Source organism: Podarcis liolepis, assembly GCF_965112155.1.
Source record: "Podarcis liolepis genome assembly, chromosome: 7".
Taxonomy (NCBI): Eukaryota; Metazoa; Chordata; class Lepidosauria; order Squamata; family Lacertidae; genus Podarcis; species Podarcis liolepis.
Window position 1 is genome coordinate 81719767 of NC_139561.1, and position 20217 is coordinate 81739983.

The following is a 20217-nucleotide window of genomic DNA, read 5'->3' on the forward strand; positions in this document are numbered from 1 at the left end:
AAGAAGATGGTGAAGGAAGAGGACATGAGCCCAATGTCACTCTCCCCACCCCCTCCATTGTGATTACCAACATCTGGGAGTCCCATTCTTCTTAGAAGAAACAATGTGAAGAATCTAAGCTGACAGTAAATTATATAGCAACATTATATATTACACAAATATATACATCTGTGATGCTGCCACTCTCCCTCTCTCATTGTCCAAATGCCAAATCCACATCATTCACACTGTCTTTGACTTTTATCAGCATCACAAGTGAAACAAAAGCAAAGAACGTGGAGCTGTGCTTATGTATATCCAGTCCCAGTAAAAGATAGTCCCTAAAATCTGCAAGCTCCTCTGGATACAGAGCTGCAATCCCCCCCCCCCAGCTCTTAACTCTGTTGTTGTTTAGTCGTGTCTGACTCTTTGTGACGCCCTGGACCAGAGCACCCCAGGCACTCCTCTCATCCACTGCCTCCAACAGTTTGGTCAAACTCATGCTGGTAGCTTCGAGAACACTGTCCAACAATCTCGTCTTCTGTCATACCCTTCTCCTTGTGCCTTCAATCTTTCCCAGCATCAGAGTCTTTTCCAGGGAGCTTTCTCTTCTCATGAGGTGGCCAAAGTATTGGAGCCTCAGCTTCATGATCTGTTCTTCCAGTGAGCACTCAGGGCTGATTTCTTCAGAATGGATAGGTTTGATCTTTTTGCAGTCCATGGGACTCTCTTAACTCTAACCAACTTATTTATAAAGAGCAAGTGGACCAATTCTGTACCCCAAACAAGTGCATTTAATGGGACAGAGGAAATCTAGATCATAAATCACTGTATTACTGTACAACAAAGGAAACTGGACAGACACTTGTCTCCCCTTACCAAAAATAAATAAGTTTGTGATTCTGACTATCAGAGAAATCTGGCAAAATTGCCTGGACTTCTGGAAATCTAATCCAATTTCACTGCTGAGCATTGAATTCTGGTGTCACCTGATGGGGCTTCACTTCCTGGGTGGTGAAATTGAGGGTGCCACAGGTTAAAGGAGGGACATGTCCTTGGAGTTCTGGGAAGGGGGGAGAGATTGATTTACCCCAAATGCAACTGAATTTAATGGGAGTGAGGGGATCCGGGTCACTGTGCATTTTATTACTGTACCACAAGGGAAACTGTGGACAGACATTTGTCCCCCTTTCAAAAAAGTTCATGCTGTCAGGGCTTCCAGAAACCTAATCCAATTGCAGTGCTGTAACCTGATGGGACTCGTTTCCCCACATCCATGATGGTGAAATTGACGCTGGCACAGATTAGGAGGGACGTGTCCTTGGAGTTATTGGAAGGGGGAAGAGATTTAATTGGTTTTCAACACTGTGCTTTAAATAATAGTGTAGCATGATAAGACTTCTAAAAATTTGGGACACTGTCCTGAACCCATTGTTCCTGGGTACTGCCAAAGTGCTTCTTGTAATCTCCTATAAATTCCTCCAACTAAGCCTCTTCATGCATCAGTTCCTTACTCAGCCCAGTGCTGCTCTCAAACGCCTTCCTGGCTCTTCAGCTCTCTAGAATGATGAAGACACTCCTGATCTCCTGCCTCCTCTTGACCCTTCTGAATCCAGGTGAGCAGAACCACAACTGCTGTGCTGATCATCCTGATTCCAGGAAGGAACTAAGTGGGGGGTCAGCCATTAAAGCAGGAGAAGAAAAGAACAAGGTTCCTTTGAAAGGGAGAGGAATAAAGCATATGGTCAAGCTACAAGGGATCCTCAATCATAGATAGTTTCTTCCCAATGTTTATATTTGTTTTTATTTAACCAAATACATACTGAGAGGTGCAGTATCCCCAAGTCCATTGGGGGAGCAATGGGGGCAGTTGCCCACTCTTGGGTAAACCAGAATCCTAGGTTTCATCTACAACAAAGAGTATGTTTCTTGAAGTTTTTTCCTGTCTGCTTCCCTCATCGTCCACTCAAATTCTGCCCCTTCTTCCTGAAACTTTGTTCTCAATATTAAATCTTTACCAAATGCATACAGAGGTGTGGCATCTCCAAGTACATTGGGGGAGCAAAAGAGGCAGTAGTTCACTCTTCAATAAACCAGAATCCTAGCTTAAATTTAAAGCAGTGATGTCCAAACTTTTTTCAAAGAGGGCCAGATTTGATGAAGAGAAAAGCTGTGGGGCCGACCAAAGGGCCAACCAAAGTTGCTGAGCATTTTTTAGGACTGAAGTTGTTGAGGTTTTTTCAGGATTTTACCCCAGGAAAATAAACTGCCACAGGGGCCCGATTAAACCAACCAGTGGGCCCCTGAAATGGACTTTGGCCATGCCTGATTTAAAGCAAAGGGTAAGTTGCTTACATTTGTAGAAACTTATGATAGGATAGGAGACAATGTATAGGCACAATTCTTCTCATATTTCGGAGCAGAATTATCCTGCCCCCCCCCCCAATTAAATCTTTTAGTTTGCTGGTGTTACACACACCCCCAATCTCTCAGTGGAGTCAGGTTCCAGGGGTACCACATGTGCTTACCAGAGTCTGTCATGTTTGCTGGTGCTGATGGGAGTTGTAGTGCAACAACTTCGGAAGGGTTAAAGGTTTCCCCACACTTTCTCTACTAGTCCTGTCTCTCAGAATGCAGGAGTCATCTTGGACAATCATTCTCTGGTCTATGCAAGGCTCACCCCCATTCACAGAGTTTAAGAACTACAGAAGGAATATATACTAGTTTGCAGAAACTAGTAGTGAAATAGTGCCTCCAATGTTGCAGAAAAATATATCAATTGTGAATGGTAAACATGAATCTATCCAGTCTGCTTTTGAAGCTATCAAATTTGGTGGCCTTTGCTACCTCTTGTAAGATGGAGTTTGTAGCAGAAAGTGTTGTGTTTGTGTACCTTGACGCAGACCTATTCTTCCTACACAGTTACTAAAGTTTTCTAAACCCATTTTCCCCCTGTCTGCAGTGGCATCTCTGACATGTGAGTCTTGTTTCAATGAAGGAAAAGATTGCAGAAATGCCACCACTGAGGAGTGTGACGATTCCAGGGACCAGTCCTGCATGTCTGGCCTTGGAGTTGGCAAACTGTGTAAGTGAGAAGAACTTTCAACCTCTTTGATCACCAAAACGTAAATCCCCAGACTCACTTTCTAAGGCCATATCTTAGCCACAGGCCACGGAACATGACTTTTCATAAAGTAGTATTCTAGCCTCTGCATTGCCTGTAGGAGCAAGGAAGAAATTCAAGTCAGTTCATATTTACAGGTGCGTTTACTCAACTGGCAGAGCAAAACAAAGCCATCCTTGAGAATCTGCCCTTCTCCGATTTTTGCAATTCAGTTGTCCAGCCATGTAATCAATATACAAATGCACATACTAGGGTAAAGTGTGCATATAAGAACCTACAACAAAATGAAGCGACAGTCACCTAATTCATAAGAAGAGCTAAAAATAAAGATAGAAAAGATGAATATCAGTAACAGCAACAAAACAAGCCAAACAATACCCCAACCCAAGTGTCGGTTCAGTAGCCTCAGCTTTTGTAGTTGGAGTCAGTCTGTGTGGTTCCTATCTCCCAGGCCAAGTGAAAAATGACCTGCAAGGCAGAGAGCTACTCCGCCAGGATTCACAGCCAATATGGTCAACAAACATCCCCCCACCCCCATGGGGGAAACCATGACTGCTTAAATCAGTATGACCCTGCAGATAGGGCCTAAGAGTGAAAATAACATTCACACTAAATGTTGGTGGGGGGTGGGGGGGAGTTGGAAACTGATATGAAAATGTGGAGAAATGAACTTCAAATAAGAAACCAAGAGAAACTGATACTGACATATTGCCCCTTCCTATTTGCCTGGGGTACATGCTCCCTTTATGAGCTCCACCATTGACTCTCATTGGTCCAGTTACAGGGTGGATTTGATTTAAATCACAATTTAAATCACTAGTCAGTAAAACGTGATTTAAAACACTTTTTTACATAAAGACTCATTCTTGCTGGTGTAATCTTAATATTTACAACTAGATGAAGGTTTTGTTTTTGGAATAATAAATTTTCAGAGTAGTTTTTAAAGTTATATCAAAAATTACTGATTTGGTTATACTATTAGAAAAACATTGACAAATAATTATGAAATTTTTGTGAGGTTTAATAAATTAACTGTTTATATTTGGACTTCTTTTCTGCTGTATATTATTGGAAGGAGAAAAAATAATCATTTCATTAATAATAATTTAAATAATTTGTTTAACTAAAACAATAACATTATAGCATATGTATCAATGTTTGTTAACTGATGTGATTAAACTTTTTTTTAGAAAAACCTTTGAGGGAGTTATAGCACACATGAAAAGCTTAAAACAAATCCTTATTTCCTGATGAGGATAGTCGTTGGACCATAATATAACTTAAATAGAAAACTATCTTGGGGGGGGGGGGGTCCTCCAAAATCATTTTTTTAAAAAACACAATTTAATTTTTTTTTAAAATCTGATTTAAATTTAAAAAAATCTAATTTAAATTTACAAATCTGATTATTTTGATTTTTTTAAATTGATTTTTATCCACTCTGTCAGCCACAAAACTTGTTTCATTCATTAATTGCTTCCCATGAAGCCTCCTGAACTGATCCCACTCAATAAGGAAAAGGGTGGTAGAAACCTCTGGACAGCCAAAGGTTCTCCATTCCTGACTCACATTCAACAAATAGATAAAACTGGAGAAATCTCTTTCTGCTCCAAGCAGGGCCAGCTCAAGACAATTGGATACCTGAGTCAAACCATGAAATGTTCCCCACCCCGCAGACCAGGAAGAAAGGGTGACTGAAGATTCGGCCTGGGCAATTTATTGATATATCACCCCAGGACCGGTATGAGGGGCAGACCGTGATGACAGCTTCACTCAGTAGTAAATCGGTGGGGAAAACCCTGCCTATCCTTAGTCCCTCTGCCTCCAGCACCCAGCACACTGAGGAAAAACAAAACAAGCTGCAGCCTGGAGCTGGAGGCAGAGGGACTCAGGAGGGGTGGCAGTTTCATTAATGATGTGAAATCATGGTCTGTCCCATATACTTGCACTGGGAGAAAAAAGCTGCATGGACAAGGCTTATACATCTTGTTCCTCCCTCCCGCCCTCTCTCCTTAAACTGCTTGGGTTAAGAGCTCACCGCTGCCCTCGCCTCAGCCAAGCAGTTCTGCGGAAACCCCAACCTGCCACTGACTCACATGAGCAAGTCGTGGGGCGGGGACTCAGTTAAAGTGCTCCCCCTCCCCAGCAGCAAGAACCCCAGCCCCACTCCTGCTTGCACATAAGTAGGAGCGGTATCTCAGCTGCTAAGCAGGGGAACTGCGAGCCATGTCACCCTTTCCTGTTGAGGGGGCACGGCTGCCCACCTCTCAATGGAGAAGTTTGAAGGAGCCCCCTCCTTGTGTGAATCAACAATGGAGTGCAGGCTCTGGGCGGAGACAACCTTGGCTTGCCTTTTTCAGCACAGGAGGAAAAATGGAGCCCACTCTGCCAGTCAAAGGCAGCCAGGCAGTGCAGGCAGCCCGGCAACGGATAGGTAGGGTGGCTTTGCAGCCTGCGCTTTGTGAATGACCACCCCACAAGGAAAGAGGCAGTGTGCCTACATGGGCATCAGTGAGGCAGAGGGAGCCTCAGAAAGGAGCTCCGAGGTGGTATTTGATAAAATGTATAGAACTTAAGATAAGGTATTTTGGAACTGTAAGGAGAAGGAAGGGAATTTCTTTCAAATGTGGTGGATGTGTCCTAAGATTAAAGTCTACTGGGATATGTTATATAAAATACTTTTAGTAAAAAAACCAGAGGCTTTTTTATTACCGATCATAGGTGAAGAAATTCCCCCCCAAAAGACATATATATATTTATGTATGCTACCATGGCAGAAAGGATACGTTTAGCCCAGAAATGGAAGCAGTAGGAACTTCCAACGTTGGAAGAATGCCAGACAAAGATGATTGAATACGCTGAGCTGGCGAGACTGACGGGGGGGAATCCAAAACCAGTGCAACGAACTGTTTGAAAAGGACAGGTTATGATTTGATACCTGTTTATAAATATTAGAAGTAAGTCTTTTAAGTATGGAGATAAAGTAAATAGGGTGATTTAGAAATGCAAAATAAAAGTGATTGCATATGGAAGTCAGGGAGGGGGACAGGAGGAAGTCAGAGCTCAATTTGAGCAAATATATACGTGATGAAGAAATTTTATTTGGTTGTTATAAAGGAAAAAAGAAATTTTAATAAACATTATATTAAAAAGAAAAAGGAAGGAGCTCCAAGGTTCCTGCCACGAAAAACAGGGACATGGGGTGGCTCAAATGGGGGAGAGGAACTGACGAGGAGGTGGCAGATCTTGCCTCCAAGGATCACACCACAGCTTCAAAGGCAGCAGCATCAGGCGATGCTTTTCTTGGTGGTCAAATCTCCTGCCCCTGTGGATCAGCAAACATAAGGTGATCATCAACCCTTTCCTCTTAGGTGGGCCAGCCTTATCTCCAGGTCTAGTTATTTCCTTTTCCAATTCTTTTATAGTACTTTTGGGGTCAACAATGGTTCTCAAGTCCTGCATCGATACAGAGTTGTGTGATATAGGCTATGGCAGTGCCTCCATCACCTCATCACTGTACATCCAGAGCAAGGCCTCCTGCTGCAAGACAGATATGTGCAACAGCGGACCTCCTGAAAGTAAGTATCATCATCAGGAAAGCTGGTCTCACAAAACTCAAATATGAGAGAGGTCAAAGAAAGACAAACAAGTTTTTGGCAGTATCCTGATGTCAGGGACTGGCTAGACAAGGAGGAGTGGTGGCAGCCAGTCGCTCCAGGAGGTGCCTGAGGGTGACACTAGGAAAGATTTCAAACCTGATTCAGACTGGTGGGACAGGGAGGAGCCACTGACAGAGGGAACGAGCAGGGAAGCATTGGAGCCATAGTATGGGGGTGGCGGGAACTAATAGAACAAAACCCAAAATCCCAATAAGAAGATTACCTGAACAACATGCAGCATCTATTAGCAAAAATTACAAGGGAGCGTCACAGTTTTACCTTAGTGCTAGAAACACCCCTCCCATAATGCTACTCACAGTTCTTCTCCTGCAGCAGCTTCTGGTATTTACATCCTATGCTTTCCTCCAAAAAGCTTGAGCTCCCGCTCACCATTTTAGCCTCAAAACATCCTGTGAAATAGGTTAGTCTGAGAGATGGTTCCTGGTCCCAAGCCACTCAGCAAGTGTCATGGCTACAGTGGAATTTGAACCCTGGTCTCCTAGATTCTAGTCCAACTCTCTAACCACTTCACATCACTGGCTCATTGGTTTCCCAGAGTTCTAGCCCCCAAACCTAGAGTGACCCATTTTCTTTGATGCATTTGCATTTGTAGAGATATTTTTAGTGGGACAGACTGGTAAGGCAGTATGATTCTTCTTCTTCTTTGGCGATCACTTGTAGCCAAGTAAGATTGTCTTTCATAAACACGGTTTTAACAATGAGTCTGTAAGTGACTGTGGAGGCCAATTCTGGAACCACACGTCCTTCCACAGTGGGGACATTGGTTTCTGGCCTGGAGTTGATCACGGTGTGGATATCCAAGCATGCCTTCCTCTTAGCACATTTCTCCCTTACATCCTGAGTTCGAGTATCTTCAAAGCCCATGACACCTTTGGTAAAGGCTGTTCTCCAACTGAAGCACTCGCAGGCCAGTGTTTCCCAGTTATCGGTGTTTATACTTCATTTTGAAAGATTTGCCTTCAGAAAGTCTTTAAACCTCTTTTGTTGACCACCAGCATTACACTTTCCATTTTTAAGTTCAGAATAGAGTAGTTACTTTGGATGACGATCATCAGGCATCTGCACAACATGACCAGTCCAACGAAGATGATGTTGAAGAATCATTGCTTCAATACTGGTGTTATTTGCTTCTTCCAGTACACTTATATTAGTTCGCCTGTCTTCCCAAGTGATGTGGAAAAATTTTCAGAGACACCGTTGATGAAATCTTTCGAGGAGTTGGAGATGGTGTTTATAAGTGGTGCATGTTTCACAAGCATACAGTAAGGTTGGTAGTACAATAGCTTTGTAAAAAAGCATGTTGGTTTCCCTGTGAATGTCCCGGTCCTTAAACACTCTGCACTTCAATCAACAGAAAGCTGCACTCGCAGAGCTCAGGTATGCTGGATTTTGACATAAGTGTTAGCCCTTATGGAAAGATAACTGTCTAGGTAGGAGAAGTGATTGACATTTTCCAACATTACACCATTGAGTTGGATTTGTGGAGCTGCAGAGGGAGTATTTTGTACTTGTTGGTGCAGTACTTTTTTTTTTTTTTTTTTTTTGGATGTTGAGCGACAGGCCAAACTTTTCGTAAGCTTCTGGGAAGGTATTTAGGATGCTTTGGAGGTCATCCTGTGAGCGTGCGCACACTACGTTGTCATTAGCATACTGAAGCTCTATGATGGAAGTTACTGTAACCTTACTCTTTGCTTTCAGCCTGCTCAGATTGAAGAACTTTCCATCTGTTAAATATATGATTTCTACTCCGGTGGGGAGTTTCCCTTTGACAATGATAATTGTCAAATAATTTGTAGGATCATGGCAATGAAAACAATGAATAGAGTTGGGGCAATAACACAACCCTGTTTAACACCTGATCCCACTGTGAATGGTTCACTTTGAGACCCATTGTTATCTGGGATTGTTACTGTCATCTTATCATGGAGGAGTCGGATGATGTTTACAAATTTATTTGAGCAGCCAATTCTCAGAAGGACAGTCCACAGGGCATTATGATTTACAATGTCGAAAGCCTTAGGTCACATACAGGGGTTGGTTTTGATCTCTGCATTTTTCTTGAAGCTGTTGAGCGGTGAAAATCATGTCCACTGTCCCCCTAGAAGGCTGAAAACCATTTTGGGATTCAGGAACGGTCACCCCGGATATTGTTAAGAGATGGTTTGCTAAGATCCTTGCAAGAATTTTACCACCTGCAGCTAATAGAGAGATGCCTCGATATTTTCCGCAATCAGTTCTGTCACCTTTTTTTAAAAAAAAGATAATTTTGGCATCCCTAAAGTCTGCTGGGATCTCTTCTCTCTCCCAGATTTTTTTTGATGAGCTTGTGAAGTTGTTGTGTAAGTTCAATTTCACCCACTTTGAAAACTTTGGCAGGTATCCCCTCAGGTCTGCTGGTTTTTTTGTTTTTCATATGGTTAATAGCTGTACACAACTCTCCCAGATTTGGAGATACTGCAAGCTCATCTCTAACTTGTTTTTGCAGAATTTGTGAGAGGACCTCAGCAGCTACGGGGGAGTTGCAGTTAAGGAGATGTCGGTAATGTTCTTTAAAGCGGTTTAATAGCTTCTTTATCTTTTAGAAGTGTGATACCGTCTGCTGAGCGTAGGGGGAATATGCCATGATTTATTCGCCCATAGATGGTCTTTGTGACTTTGTTCACAGGCTGCAAAAATGGATGTTTTTAGCTTGGTCCAGTGTTCCTCGATGTTTTGAGGGAATTCTGAAAGCAGATGGCCCTTAAGAGTCATTTGGAAGCAATCCCACTTAACGGGATCTTGAAGGCCTTGGGTGTTCATTTTGCGCCTTGTTTTCCTTCCTTAAAGCCTATGTTAAGGTATAATATTGATAACCATTGTGGAGCGTATTAGTCAGTGATCTGTCCTGCAGTCGTTGGCACTCGTCATAGCTCTGGTAAGGAGCAAATCACAGTGATCTTTAGCACAGACAATAACATAGTCTAAGACAGCGGCAGGCAACCTAAGGCAGTGTTTCCCAACCTTTTTTTGGGCAAAGGCAGACTTGTTTGATGAAAAAAATCTCGAGGCACACCACCATTACAGCCCCGTGACGTCAGCGCGCAGCGTCACGCCGGGAGGGACGCACGAAAGTGTAAGTTTCAATTTTTTCCCTCCCCCTTGCCGGGGAACCTCCAAGCTTTGGGGGTGGGGGGGGGAGGAGGCAGCAAAGCAAGGCAGGAAGGAGAGCGCGGCTTGGCTGGGTGAACTTTGGCAGGGGCAGGGAATGAGAGCCGCGAGGCGGGCGCTGCGGACGGAGGCGCTGCCCGCCGAGCTCGCAGGCAGCCAGGCAGGCAGACGGTGAGAGCCCCGCGCTGGGCGGCCTCTCCTCGCCGCCGCCGCCCCGCCTCTCGCCGCCCGACTCGCCCGCCTCCCTCCAGGCAACATCTCGCGGCACACCAGGCAACATCTCGCGGCACACTAGTGTGCCACGGAACAGTGGTTGGGAAACACTGACCTAAGGAACATGGGCCGGATGTGGCCCAATCACCTTCTCAATCTGGCCCGTGGACGGTCCAGGAATCAGCGTGTTTTTACATGAGTAGAACCTGTCCTTTTATTTAAAATGCATCTCTGGGTTATTTGTGGGGCCTGCCTGGTGTTTTGACATGAGCAGAATGTATGCCTTTATTTAAAATGCATCTCTGGGTTATTTGTGGGGCATAGGAATTCGGTCATATTTTTTTTTCAAAATATAGTCTGGCCCACCAAATGGTCTGAGGGATGGTGGACCATCGCCCAACTCTTGCATTAAAATCACCCAGGAGGATGAGTTTATCTTCCTTAGGCATCTCTGATAGAACGGTATCCAGCTGAGAGTAAAAATTTTCTTTAATGTCTTCATCGGCATCCAGTGTTGGTGCATAAGCACTTATAAGAGTAGCCTGTTGGTTTTTGGTGTGCTTTATTCGAAGGGTCACTCATTAATGCCGGTAGGGACTTCTGACAGGAGCTTCACAAGATCATTTTTGATAGCGAAGCCTACTCCATGTATCTGAAGTTCTTGCTCAGATAGACCTTTCCAGAAGAAAGTGTAGTCTCCTTTTTCTTCCTTCAGTTGTCCCTCGCCTGCTCTTTGAGTCTCTTGAAGCACTGCAATAGTAATGTTAAAACATTGCAGCTCTCTTGCAATGATGGCAGTTCTGCATTCAGAACGCGTGCTATCTGTGTTATCTGACAAAGTCTGTATATTCCATGTTCCAAAATTCAATTGTGTTTTACAACCGCTAGGTGGTGACCCCACTGGGTGTGGTCGTCCAGTCAGGGGGAAAGGGAGGCAGACTATGTTTAGGACACCTTTTCTAGCCCCTCCCCCTTTCCAGGGTGAGCAGAGTGGATCCTAAAAAGGGCTGCTCAGTCATGGATACAGCTTCCGAGCTGCTCAACTGCCTCATTCCTTGGATCAGAGTGACTGAATATGTATCTACCGCCCATGTGCTGGTTCATGACTAGGGGCTTCCAGATTTCATGATCCTGCCCCCATTACCATTTCCCGATTGCCAGGGGACTTTTGGGGTTTGGGTTTGGGATGGGTTTTTGGAAGACACCAGTACGTGAATTTGTTTTATGTGTGTAGATCAGTGCATGCTGACCAAGGCACAATCTTCGCATCTGCATCAATATGCAGATGATACCCAGCTCTACCTCTCTTTCAAATCAGAACCAGTGAAGGCGGTGAAGGTCTTGTGTGAGTGCCTGGACGTGGTTGGAGAATGGATGGCGGCTAATGAATCGAGGTTGAATCCTGACAAGACAGAAGTACTGTTCTTGGGGACAGGGGGCGGGCAAGTATGGAGGACTCCCTGGTCCTGAATGGAGTAACTGTGCCCCTGAAAGACCAGGTATGCAGCCTGGGAGTCTTTTTGGACTCACAGCTGTCCATGGATGTGCAGGTCAATTCTGTATCCAGGGCAGCTGTCTACCAACTCCACCTGGTACGCAGGCTGAGACCCTACCTGCCCGCGGACTGTCTTGCCAGAGTGGAGCATGCTCTAGTTATCTCCCGCTTGGACTACAGCATTGGACTACTGCAATGTGCTCTATGTGCGGCTATCTTTGAACTTGATCCGGAAACTGCAATTAATCCAGAATGTGGCAGCTAGACTGGTGACTGGGAGTGGCCGCCGAGACTACATAACACCAGTCTTGAAAGACCTACATTGGTTCCCAGTATGTTTCCGAGCACAATTCAAAGTGTTGGTGTTGACCTTTAAAGCCCTAAACGTCCTCGGCCCAGTATACCTGAAGAAGTGTCTCCACCCCAATCGTTCTGCCCGGACGCTGAGGTCCAGCGCCAAGGGCCTTCTGGTGGTTCCCTCATTGTGAGAAGCAAAGCTACAGGGAACCAGGCAGAGGGCCTTCTCTGTAGTGGTGCCCGCCCTGTGGAACGCCCTCCCATCAGATGTCAAAGGGATAAACAACTACCTGACATTCAGAAGACATCTTAAGGCAGCCCTGTTCAGGGAGGTTTTTAATGTGTGACATTTTAGTGTATTTTTGGTCTCTGTGGAAGCCGCCCAGGGTGGCTGGGGAAACCCAGCCAGATGGGCGGGGTACAAATAAATTATTATTATTATTATTATTATTATTATTATTATTATTATTACTCACAGTAGGGCTCTGTTCCGATGGCATGAGTAGTCACAATGAACTGGTAGATTCCTATCTGCTGCAGCCCTTATCTGCCTTCACAGCCGTTGTAACATACTGCTTGTTATCATCCACCTGTTCTGCCGTTGAGGACTTTTTGGATCATTCTTTGTCTAGCTCCTTCCCTTTGACCTTACCGCCTTGGGTGACCCTGTTAGGAGTACAGGATTCCTGATGGCTTCGCTCACACAGGTCATAGGAATGTGGAAGCCCACTGACCACAAGAAGGTGATGATCCAGCAAGTAAGAAGGCAACATCTGCAACGTGGGCTTCTGCCTTCACCAACAGAACAGTGGTTTCTAAGAGGATATCTGCATTATTTAATAACATAGCATAGTAAAAGAAAAACTGTGCATAGAACAAAACCAAAAACCATGTATCAATAACAAGATTACTTGAACAACAAGTGGTATCCCTTTGCTTGAAATGTATGCTGTGAATGTGGCCCCAGTCAGAAATCTCTTGCACCATGCCTTGATGTAGCCCTGGATGAATGGAGCATAGCTGAAGCACTCCACTTGGAGAAGTGCTGGAAGGTGCTGGCATCACTCTTTGAAGGAGGAGTACAATTCCCACCCCTCACATACAGCAAGTTGTGGTTTGCATCTGCAAAAGAAATACATTGACTAATTGCAATGTTGGTGTGGTGTGTGATTGTTTTCCAGTGCCTGAGAGTGAGACGAGGGAGCTCAATGGGCTAAAGTGCCCGAGTTGCTTCTCCATCTCTTCAGACGAGTGTGAGGGCAATAAGACCGTCAGCTGCAGAAATGCGGAGGATCAATGCTTCTACGCTGGGGGTCGCATGAAGTTTGGTGAGTCTAATATAATGGAGTGTAGCTAGGGCCCCATCTTTAAGGAAGTATCATGCTACTTTGAGCAGTCATGGCTTCTGCTAAAAGACGCTAGGATACTTTGTTTATTAAGGGTGCTGAAAGTTATTAGGAGACCCACGTTGCCTTCACAGAGTAAGGGGATGGGCAGGAGCCCAAGGAGGAGGGATATGTGCGCAGGGAGGTGGGAGGAGGAGAATACAGGGAAGGGCTAGTGATTTCTGCAGTTCTTGCCTAGAACCCTGCACCAGTTTATTCCATTTTTCCCCCAGCAACACCTTAAAAGCCTATTCATATGGGGACATGTTCTATTCCCTTTTGCTGTTCATTCGATTGAGTTTTAAATGTTTTAATGATTTTAACTGCTTTTATTGCTAATGTAAATATTTCTTGTAAACCCCTAGCAGTTTTTACAGCAATCAAGCGGTATATAGTTTTTGTTAAATAAAAATACATCTTAAAATTTGCACTTTAAATTGGAGGGGGCAGGATGGAGACCCACAGGCCCAGGAGCCAAAGGCATTCCTCTAGGACTCTCTCTGGCCCTTTGGATCCTCCTTATCCACACCTCCTCACCCTAGGCCACACCCCTCACAAGCCCCACTTCATACCCTACCTGTATGCTTTGGCCTGGCTGGATTGTTGCCCCTGAACTCTTGGTTACCTGGATGGAGGACAGAGGGGGGGGTTGAATGTACAGTGGTGCCTCGGAAGACGAAAAGAATCCGTTCTGCGAGTCTCTTCGTCTTGCGGTTTTTCGTCTTGCGAAGCAAGCCCATTAGCGGCTTAGCGGATTAGCGCTATTAGCGGCTTAGCGGGCTTAGCGGATCAGCTGATAAGCAATTTAGCCGCTTAGCAGATCAGCTGATAAGCAGCTTAGCGGATCAGCTGTTAAGCGGCTTAGCGGATCAGCTGATAAGCGGCTTAGCGGCTTGGGAAAAAGGGGGGGAAACCCCGCAGGAACTCGCAAGACATTTTCGTCTTGCGAAGCAAGCCCATAGGAAATTCATTTTGCGAAGCACCTCCAAAACGGAAAACCCTTTTGTCTAGCAGGTTTTCCGTCTTGCGAGGCATTCGTCTTGCGGGGCACCACTGTATGTATAAAATAGCCTGCCATGTAAAGGTGAATTTTACATATGTTTCCATTGGCCAGTGGACCTCCCAGAAGGTCACCCAGACTGGAAAACAGCTCTTGGTCTGAAAAAAGTTGCCCACCGTTCTGTTTGAGGAGGAGGGTTTTGGATTTCAAAAATGTGTGTGTGCTTTTTTTTCCAACAGGGGGAAGCAGCCTGATTGGTGCTGTCCGAGGCTGTGCAACAGCTAGTATGTGTGACTACGGTCATGAGATGCTGATGACTTATCTTAAATCATTGGGATATGAGATCACTCAATTAGAGTGTACTGACGCAATGGACGAGGATTCCAATGAGCTGTAGCTGAGGGAAGGCAAACCTCCACTGCCCAGAAGAACTCACCATTTATGAAAATTGATGGCCTAATGGTTGAAGCAGAGGTGGTCTCAGCCTGAGGACTCCCAGGCTTTCTTTCCAGAAGTCTAGAAGCTCCTCCTCAAAGACAGGCTGCATTTGACTTTCATGTGCAAATGAAGTCATTGAATCATGTCTAAAATAAATATATATGGCAAATAATGTGTGTTGTATCATTTATCCAAATGCAACATTTGTTGGGGGAAATAATAGTGCTTGGGGATGGGAGATAGATTTCAGGTTTGAAATCCCTGGCCAAACTTCCATGTCAAATTTTATTGTGTCCACTTTGGGCTCCCTTGTTGTAGGAATGAAAAATCACAGGAGACGAGAGGCAGGTGTAACATGAGGCGTCTGTCTGGGCGGACCCCTGAGAGCCTCTTTCATTGAATATTACAAGCATTGCCACAGGTGTGCTTGTCGCTGATTGGTTGATACATAAGCATAAGGTGGGAATTACATGTGAGAGGTGGGGATTACATGTGATCATTTATCATTGATGGAGTAAAGGCTGGGAAGGGGGGATGGGGGTGGGCTGAGGCATAGCTCCTGTATGAGCAGATGCAGGAGGGGGGGAAGGGGGAATGGGTGTGGGCTGAGGCATAGCTCCTGTATGAGCAGATGCAGGAGGGGGGGAAGGGGGAATGGGTGTGGGCTGAGGCATAGCTCCTGTATGAGCAGATGCAGGAGGGGGGGAAGGGGGTGGATTGGGTGGAAGCAGGCAAAGGAGGGAGGGATTGGCAGGATTGTGCAGGAGGCAAAAGCTTGGGGTAAGGAGGGGGATTGTCTGCAATAGTTAGAAGTGCAGGAGCCGTGGGAGACGCCTGAGAGGCCAGGGGCCCTAAGTTTGCCACGGCATCTGCACATTTCTGCCAAGTAAGCAGACAGTGAATAGGGGCCCTGGGTTCTGCAAAAAGTGTTTTTCCAATCTTTTGCCAAGCCTCTACCCCCAAGGAGCCCGCCTCAGGGTACCAGGGACATTGAAATGCAATCTCACATAGCAAATGTTCAATTTCCTTTAAAGAAACATGAGCACCTGCACCTCTCTGTCTGATTAAATGAAGCAGTTCAGTAGCATGCACTTTCTGGGACTTTGTAAGCTCCCCCCCCCCCATACTCACGGTGTAGCCGGCTAAGACTTCTCCAGTCGAGTGAAGTATGAGGCTGGCTGGCTGCTCGGCTGCGCAAGGGATCTGGCACGTCGGGGTCACCAGATGTAGGAATGAAAAATCACAGGAGACGAGAGGCAGGTGTAACATGAGGCGTCTGTCTGGGCGGACCCCTGAGAGCCTCTTTTATTGAATATTACAAGCATTGCCACAGGTGTGCTTGTCGCTGATTGGTTGATACATAAGCATAAGGTGGGAATTACATGTGAGAGGTGGGGATTACATGTGATCATTTATCATTGATGGAGTAAAGGCTGGGAATCGGAGCTAGAACTAGACAGGCATGAAGCCTCCTAATTGAATTGTAACTAGAGATTAATATGGCACAAACAATATAACAATCAAGTTCTGTAGATGTGGTCAGCTAGGCATGGAGAGCAGGTACAGTTTGTTTTCCATGAGCTTGGGATGTCTGTTACTAATGATTGATCATAGCATGAGACAATGTAACAATCAAGTTCTGTAGATGTGATCAGCTAGGCATGAAGAGCAGGTTCGTACAGTGTGTGCAAAAGCAGGGAAAAGCCTACAAGCAAAACTTCTCAGAAAGCAAGAGAAAGGAGGAACAAGGCTTCCCCAAAATGGAGCAGTTTTGTGCAGAAAGAGACTAACAGTTATGTGCAGAAAGAAGACTTCCCTTTACCTTGTTGTCAGGGGTAGTGCATCCCGTTTCACCACAGCAGCCATGCTACGTAACCCCCACCAAAGCATCCCTTCCCTAGGTTGTGTGGCAACAGCACAAAGTGGCATAGCAGCAGCAGGATCTGGCTAGATCTTATGAGATTTTGGCAAGAGCTTGCTGGAAAACGGTGCTGATGCCAGTGCCATTTCTCTGCTGCCTATGGGGCAGGTGGGACACCCACTTATTGTGAGAAAGACATAAACTGGACTGTGTACACAACCTTCAAAAAATAAAGAGAATAAACATTTAGAACGGGCACAGAACCTCTCTGGATCCATTGGGACAAGTAGGCAGGGGAATGTTAGCAGAAGAGCAAGCCGATGGAGGAAGAGGCGTCGTAGCGTTTTATGTAGTCTTACACAAAATGGAAACGCTTGTCTACACACAATATATGCAAACATTTTTGGAGGTCCCCCTTGTGACCCCAAGCAGAGGAACGATGTACCACCTACATCCCCATCTCCTGGGTCCTGTGGAGAAGCATGCAGTGGCTGCATTTGGCCCCCAGGCCAGAGGTTCCCCACCCCTGGTAGCGATTACTAAAGGGCTCCATAGTTTCCCATTTTTTTCTCTCCTTTGGCTTCCCTTACTCAGCCAAATGAGCAGCTTTGTGATTTTAGAAAGAAATTGTGAAACCATGCTTCTTCAGCAAGTACCGTATTTTTCGCCCCATAAGACGCACCGGCCCATAAGACGCACCTAGTTTTTTGGGGGGGAAATAAAGGGGGGGAAATTATTTTTCCCCCAGGTGCGCTGCGCTAATCCCGAAGCTTGGGGCGTGCGGAGCTCAAGCTTCTGGGTGCCGGCAAGGTCTCCGCTAGCCGTGGGAGAGCCGGGCGCCTCTCCCAGGGCTAGCGGACAGCTGTGCTAATCCTGAAGCTTGGGGCGTGCGGAGCTCAGCGCGCCCCAAGCTTCTGGGTGCAGGCAAGCTCTCCGCTAGCCCTGAGAGAGCTGGGTCTCCCACAGCTAGCGGATAGCTTCCTGAAGCCTGGAGAGCGAGAGGGGTCGGTGCGTACCGACCCCTCTCGCTCTCCAGGCTTCAGCGAAAGCCTGCATTCGCCCCATAAGACGCACACACATTTCCCCTTCATTTTTGGAGGGGGAAAATTGCGTCTTATAGGGCGAAAAATACGGTACATTGTGAATCCACTCATCCACAGCAGGTACACTGGGTGAGCACCACTTTGAGGCAATCAAGATTTGGGCAAATGTTAGATTTCCCACAAGCTTCAACTGGCCAGAACTTACATCAGCCTGCTGAACCAGGCCTGTTACCATCAATTTTGGACGTGCAAAGACTTTATTAAATTCTTGGGTATAATGATTTAATCGGATATAGATCAAATTGTAAAATTAAATTTGAATCAAATTATAAATGAGATTTCTTTTGATATTGAAAGGTGGGGAACTCAAAATGAATGTTGTTCCAAAGTTTTTATACATTCTTAGAGGATTACCAATACATAGTCCCAAATTTTACTTCCAAAAAATAAATCAACTATTTAGATCGTGCCTATGGGGTACAAAGCCACCAAAAATATCACTACATAAAATGCAACTTCCAACCAAGGAAGGTGGCTTTGGTCTCCCAAATCTGGAACTATATCACCAGGCCTACCTGCTGAGTAAGACTAACGATTGGAGAGCTAGCAGGAATCCCAATTGGGTTACTCTTGAATATAGTTTCTTTGAACCTCTTGTAGGGTAGACTAAACTCAGCTCCAATTTTATGAAACATCCTATTATCCTGGAGACTATTAAAGCACCTATAAAAATTTGGATGAATATAAATAAAAATAATAAGGACAACCCCTATCAGCATGAGAAATTAACAATATGGGCCAACCCAAAATTAAAAAATGGAAATCAAGTAATAATTTGGCAAAATTGGATGAAAAAAGGCATTTTGACATTGAATCAATTAATTGACAAATTTGTGGAACATAAGACTTTGCAGTGAAACACAATGGCAATACATCCAATTGATACATATGCTGGAAAGGCAGTTTGGCCCTGACGCTATAGCAGCATCGGAAACACCCATGCTGCTACAATATTTAATTTCTGCAACGAAAACAAAGAACTCTACACACTTGCACTATATAAAACCCTACTCAACAGAAAGAAGTATGATTGAGAATATGATAGACAAAAATGGAGTGAAGAGTTAAGGGTACAGATAACAAATGATATATGGGAGTCAAGTATAAAATCAACAGAAATAGCTTCTATGGATCTAAGACTAAGACTTATTCAGCAGAAAATAATATTCAGAGTCCATTGGACTCCAGCAAAACTTTATGAGAAGAAAATAACAAATGCAGACAACTGCTGGAGCTGTGGAAGTAAAAATGCAAACTTAGTACATATGATGATTAACTGCCTGATGATAAGATTATTTTGGTGTGAGGTGAGGATATATATAGCAAGAGTAATAAAAAGAAATTGTTATTTAGGGGATTTGAATTTAATTCTAAATTATATACCGGAAACGTGGGAGATTACAAGGAGATTACAATGCATATTAGAAGCAAAAAAAACTTGTTTTGATGAATGGGAAGAGCCACAAAAAGATCCCATTGAGCACATGGATTGACAATATGGACAGACTAGTTACATACAAACGAATTGCACATTGACAGAAATTAATAATGGATAAATATGAAGAAATCTGGAAGGAATACTTAAGTGATAAGGCAGAAAGTGGTGGGAAGTAGGGGAGGAGAGGTGGGGAAATATTGTTAAAAAGGTGTAGTTATAGGTATATCAGTACTCAAATCTGAATTGTTAAATTGTGTTATTAGTGTTATTGTGGTTTTTGTTGTATGTGTTTTTTATGGTTGCTATTTGTATTGAAAAAATGATTAAATAAATAGAAAAACCAGGCCTGTTGTTCCAGAACCCTGTTGTCACAATGGCCAACCAGATTATTTATTTATTTCATTTCTATACAGCTTTATATTTTAAAGAAAAATCTCAAAGCGGTTTACAGAATATTAAAACATCCAAAAAAAAATAAAAAACTGTAGAAAGTCAAATATAGCGTTTACAGTCAAAGCAATATAATTAACAGAAAACTAAAATATTATCTTAAAGATTTCAAAATAAAACATTGCAAAGAAGGTCAACTACAGAATACATATTTAACACAACCAAAGTTACCGTATTTTTCGCTCTATAGGACACACTTTTTCCCCTCCAAAAATGAAGGGGAAATGTGTGCGCGTCCTATGGAGCGAATGCAGGCTTTCGCTGAAGCCTGGAGAGCAAGAGTGGTCAGTGTTCCCGCTGCGCTCGGAAGGCTTGCAGATAGCTGCCTGTTCTGGAGGCTGGGGTTGGGGGAAGCTCGGGGTTCCTGCCCCCAGCCCCATAAGCTCTGGGAGCAGCGGCGAGCAATCTTGCCACCGCTCCTGGACCTGGGGGGGGGGGGGAATTAAAAATTTCTTTATTTCCCCTCCTAAAAACTAGGTGCGCCCTATGGTCAGGTGCGCCCTATGGAGCAAAAAATACGGTAACAAACAAAAAAATCTTAAACATTCCCCCCCCCAAAAAAAAAAACCATTTCCAAGTGAAATCAAAATTTAAAACAGCATAATTT

The 20217-nt window shown here is 44.5% G+C and overlaps 1 protein-coding gene and 1 long non-coding RNA gene across 4 annotated transcripts in view; one reads left to right on the forward strand and one right to left on the reverse strand.

The window, feature by feature from the left end:
* Positions 1 to 20217, reverse strand: part of LOC310712557 — a 96012-nt gene that overhangs the window by 29700 nt on the left and 46095 nt on the right. Inside the window, exon 3 of one of the 2 annotated variants that reach the window (XR_014528938.1) lies at positions 1401 to 1538. The exons of the other annotated variant lie outside the window; for it this stretch is intronic. This is a non-coding gene — a long non-coding RNA (uncharacterized lncRNA). Of the gene's footprint in view, positions 1 to 1400; positions 1539 to 20217 lie in introns of those variants that run through there. 2 annotated transcript variants of the gene reach the window in all.
* LOC310712512 (phospholipase A2 inhibitor NAI-like) lies at positions 1417 to 14937 on the forward strand. 2 transcript variants are annotated; one of them, XM_083515654.1, is made up of 5 exons: positions 1417 to 1595; positions 2942 to 3064; positions 6529 to 6681; positions 13117 to 13263; positions 14560 to 14937. In XM_083515654.1, the coding sequence occupies exons 1-5, from the start codon at positions 1544 to 1546 to the stop codon at positions 14715 to 14717; spliced, it is 633 nt and encodes a 210-aa protein (XP_083371780.1). In that variant the 5' UTR covers positions 1417 to 1543; the 3' UTR covers positions 14718 to 14937. The 2 variants fall into 2 exon arrangements, with proteins under 2 accessions (XP_083371780.1, XP_083371781.1); XM_083515655.1 differs by lacking the exons at positions 1417 to 1595; positions 2942 to 3064 and adding an exon at positions 5463 to 5537.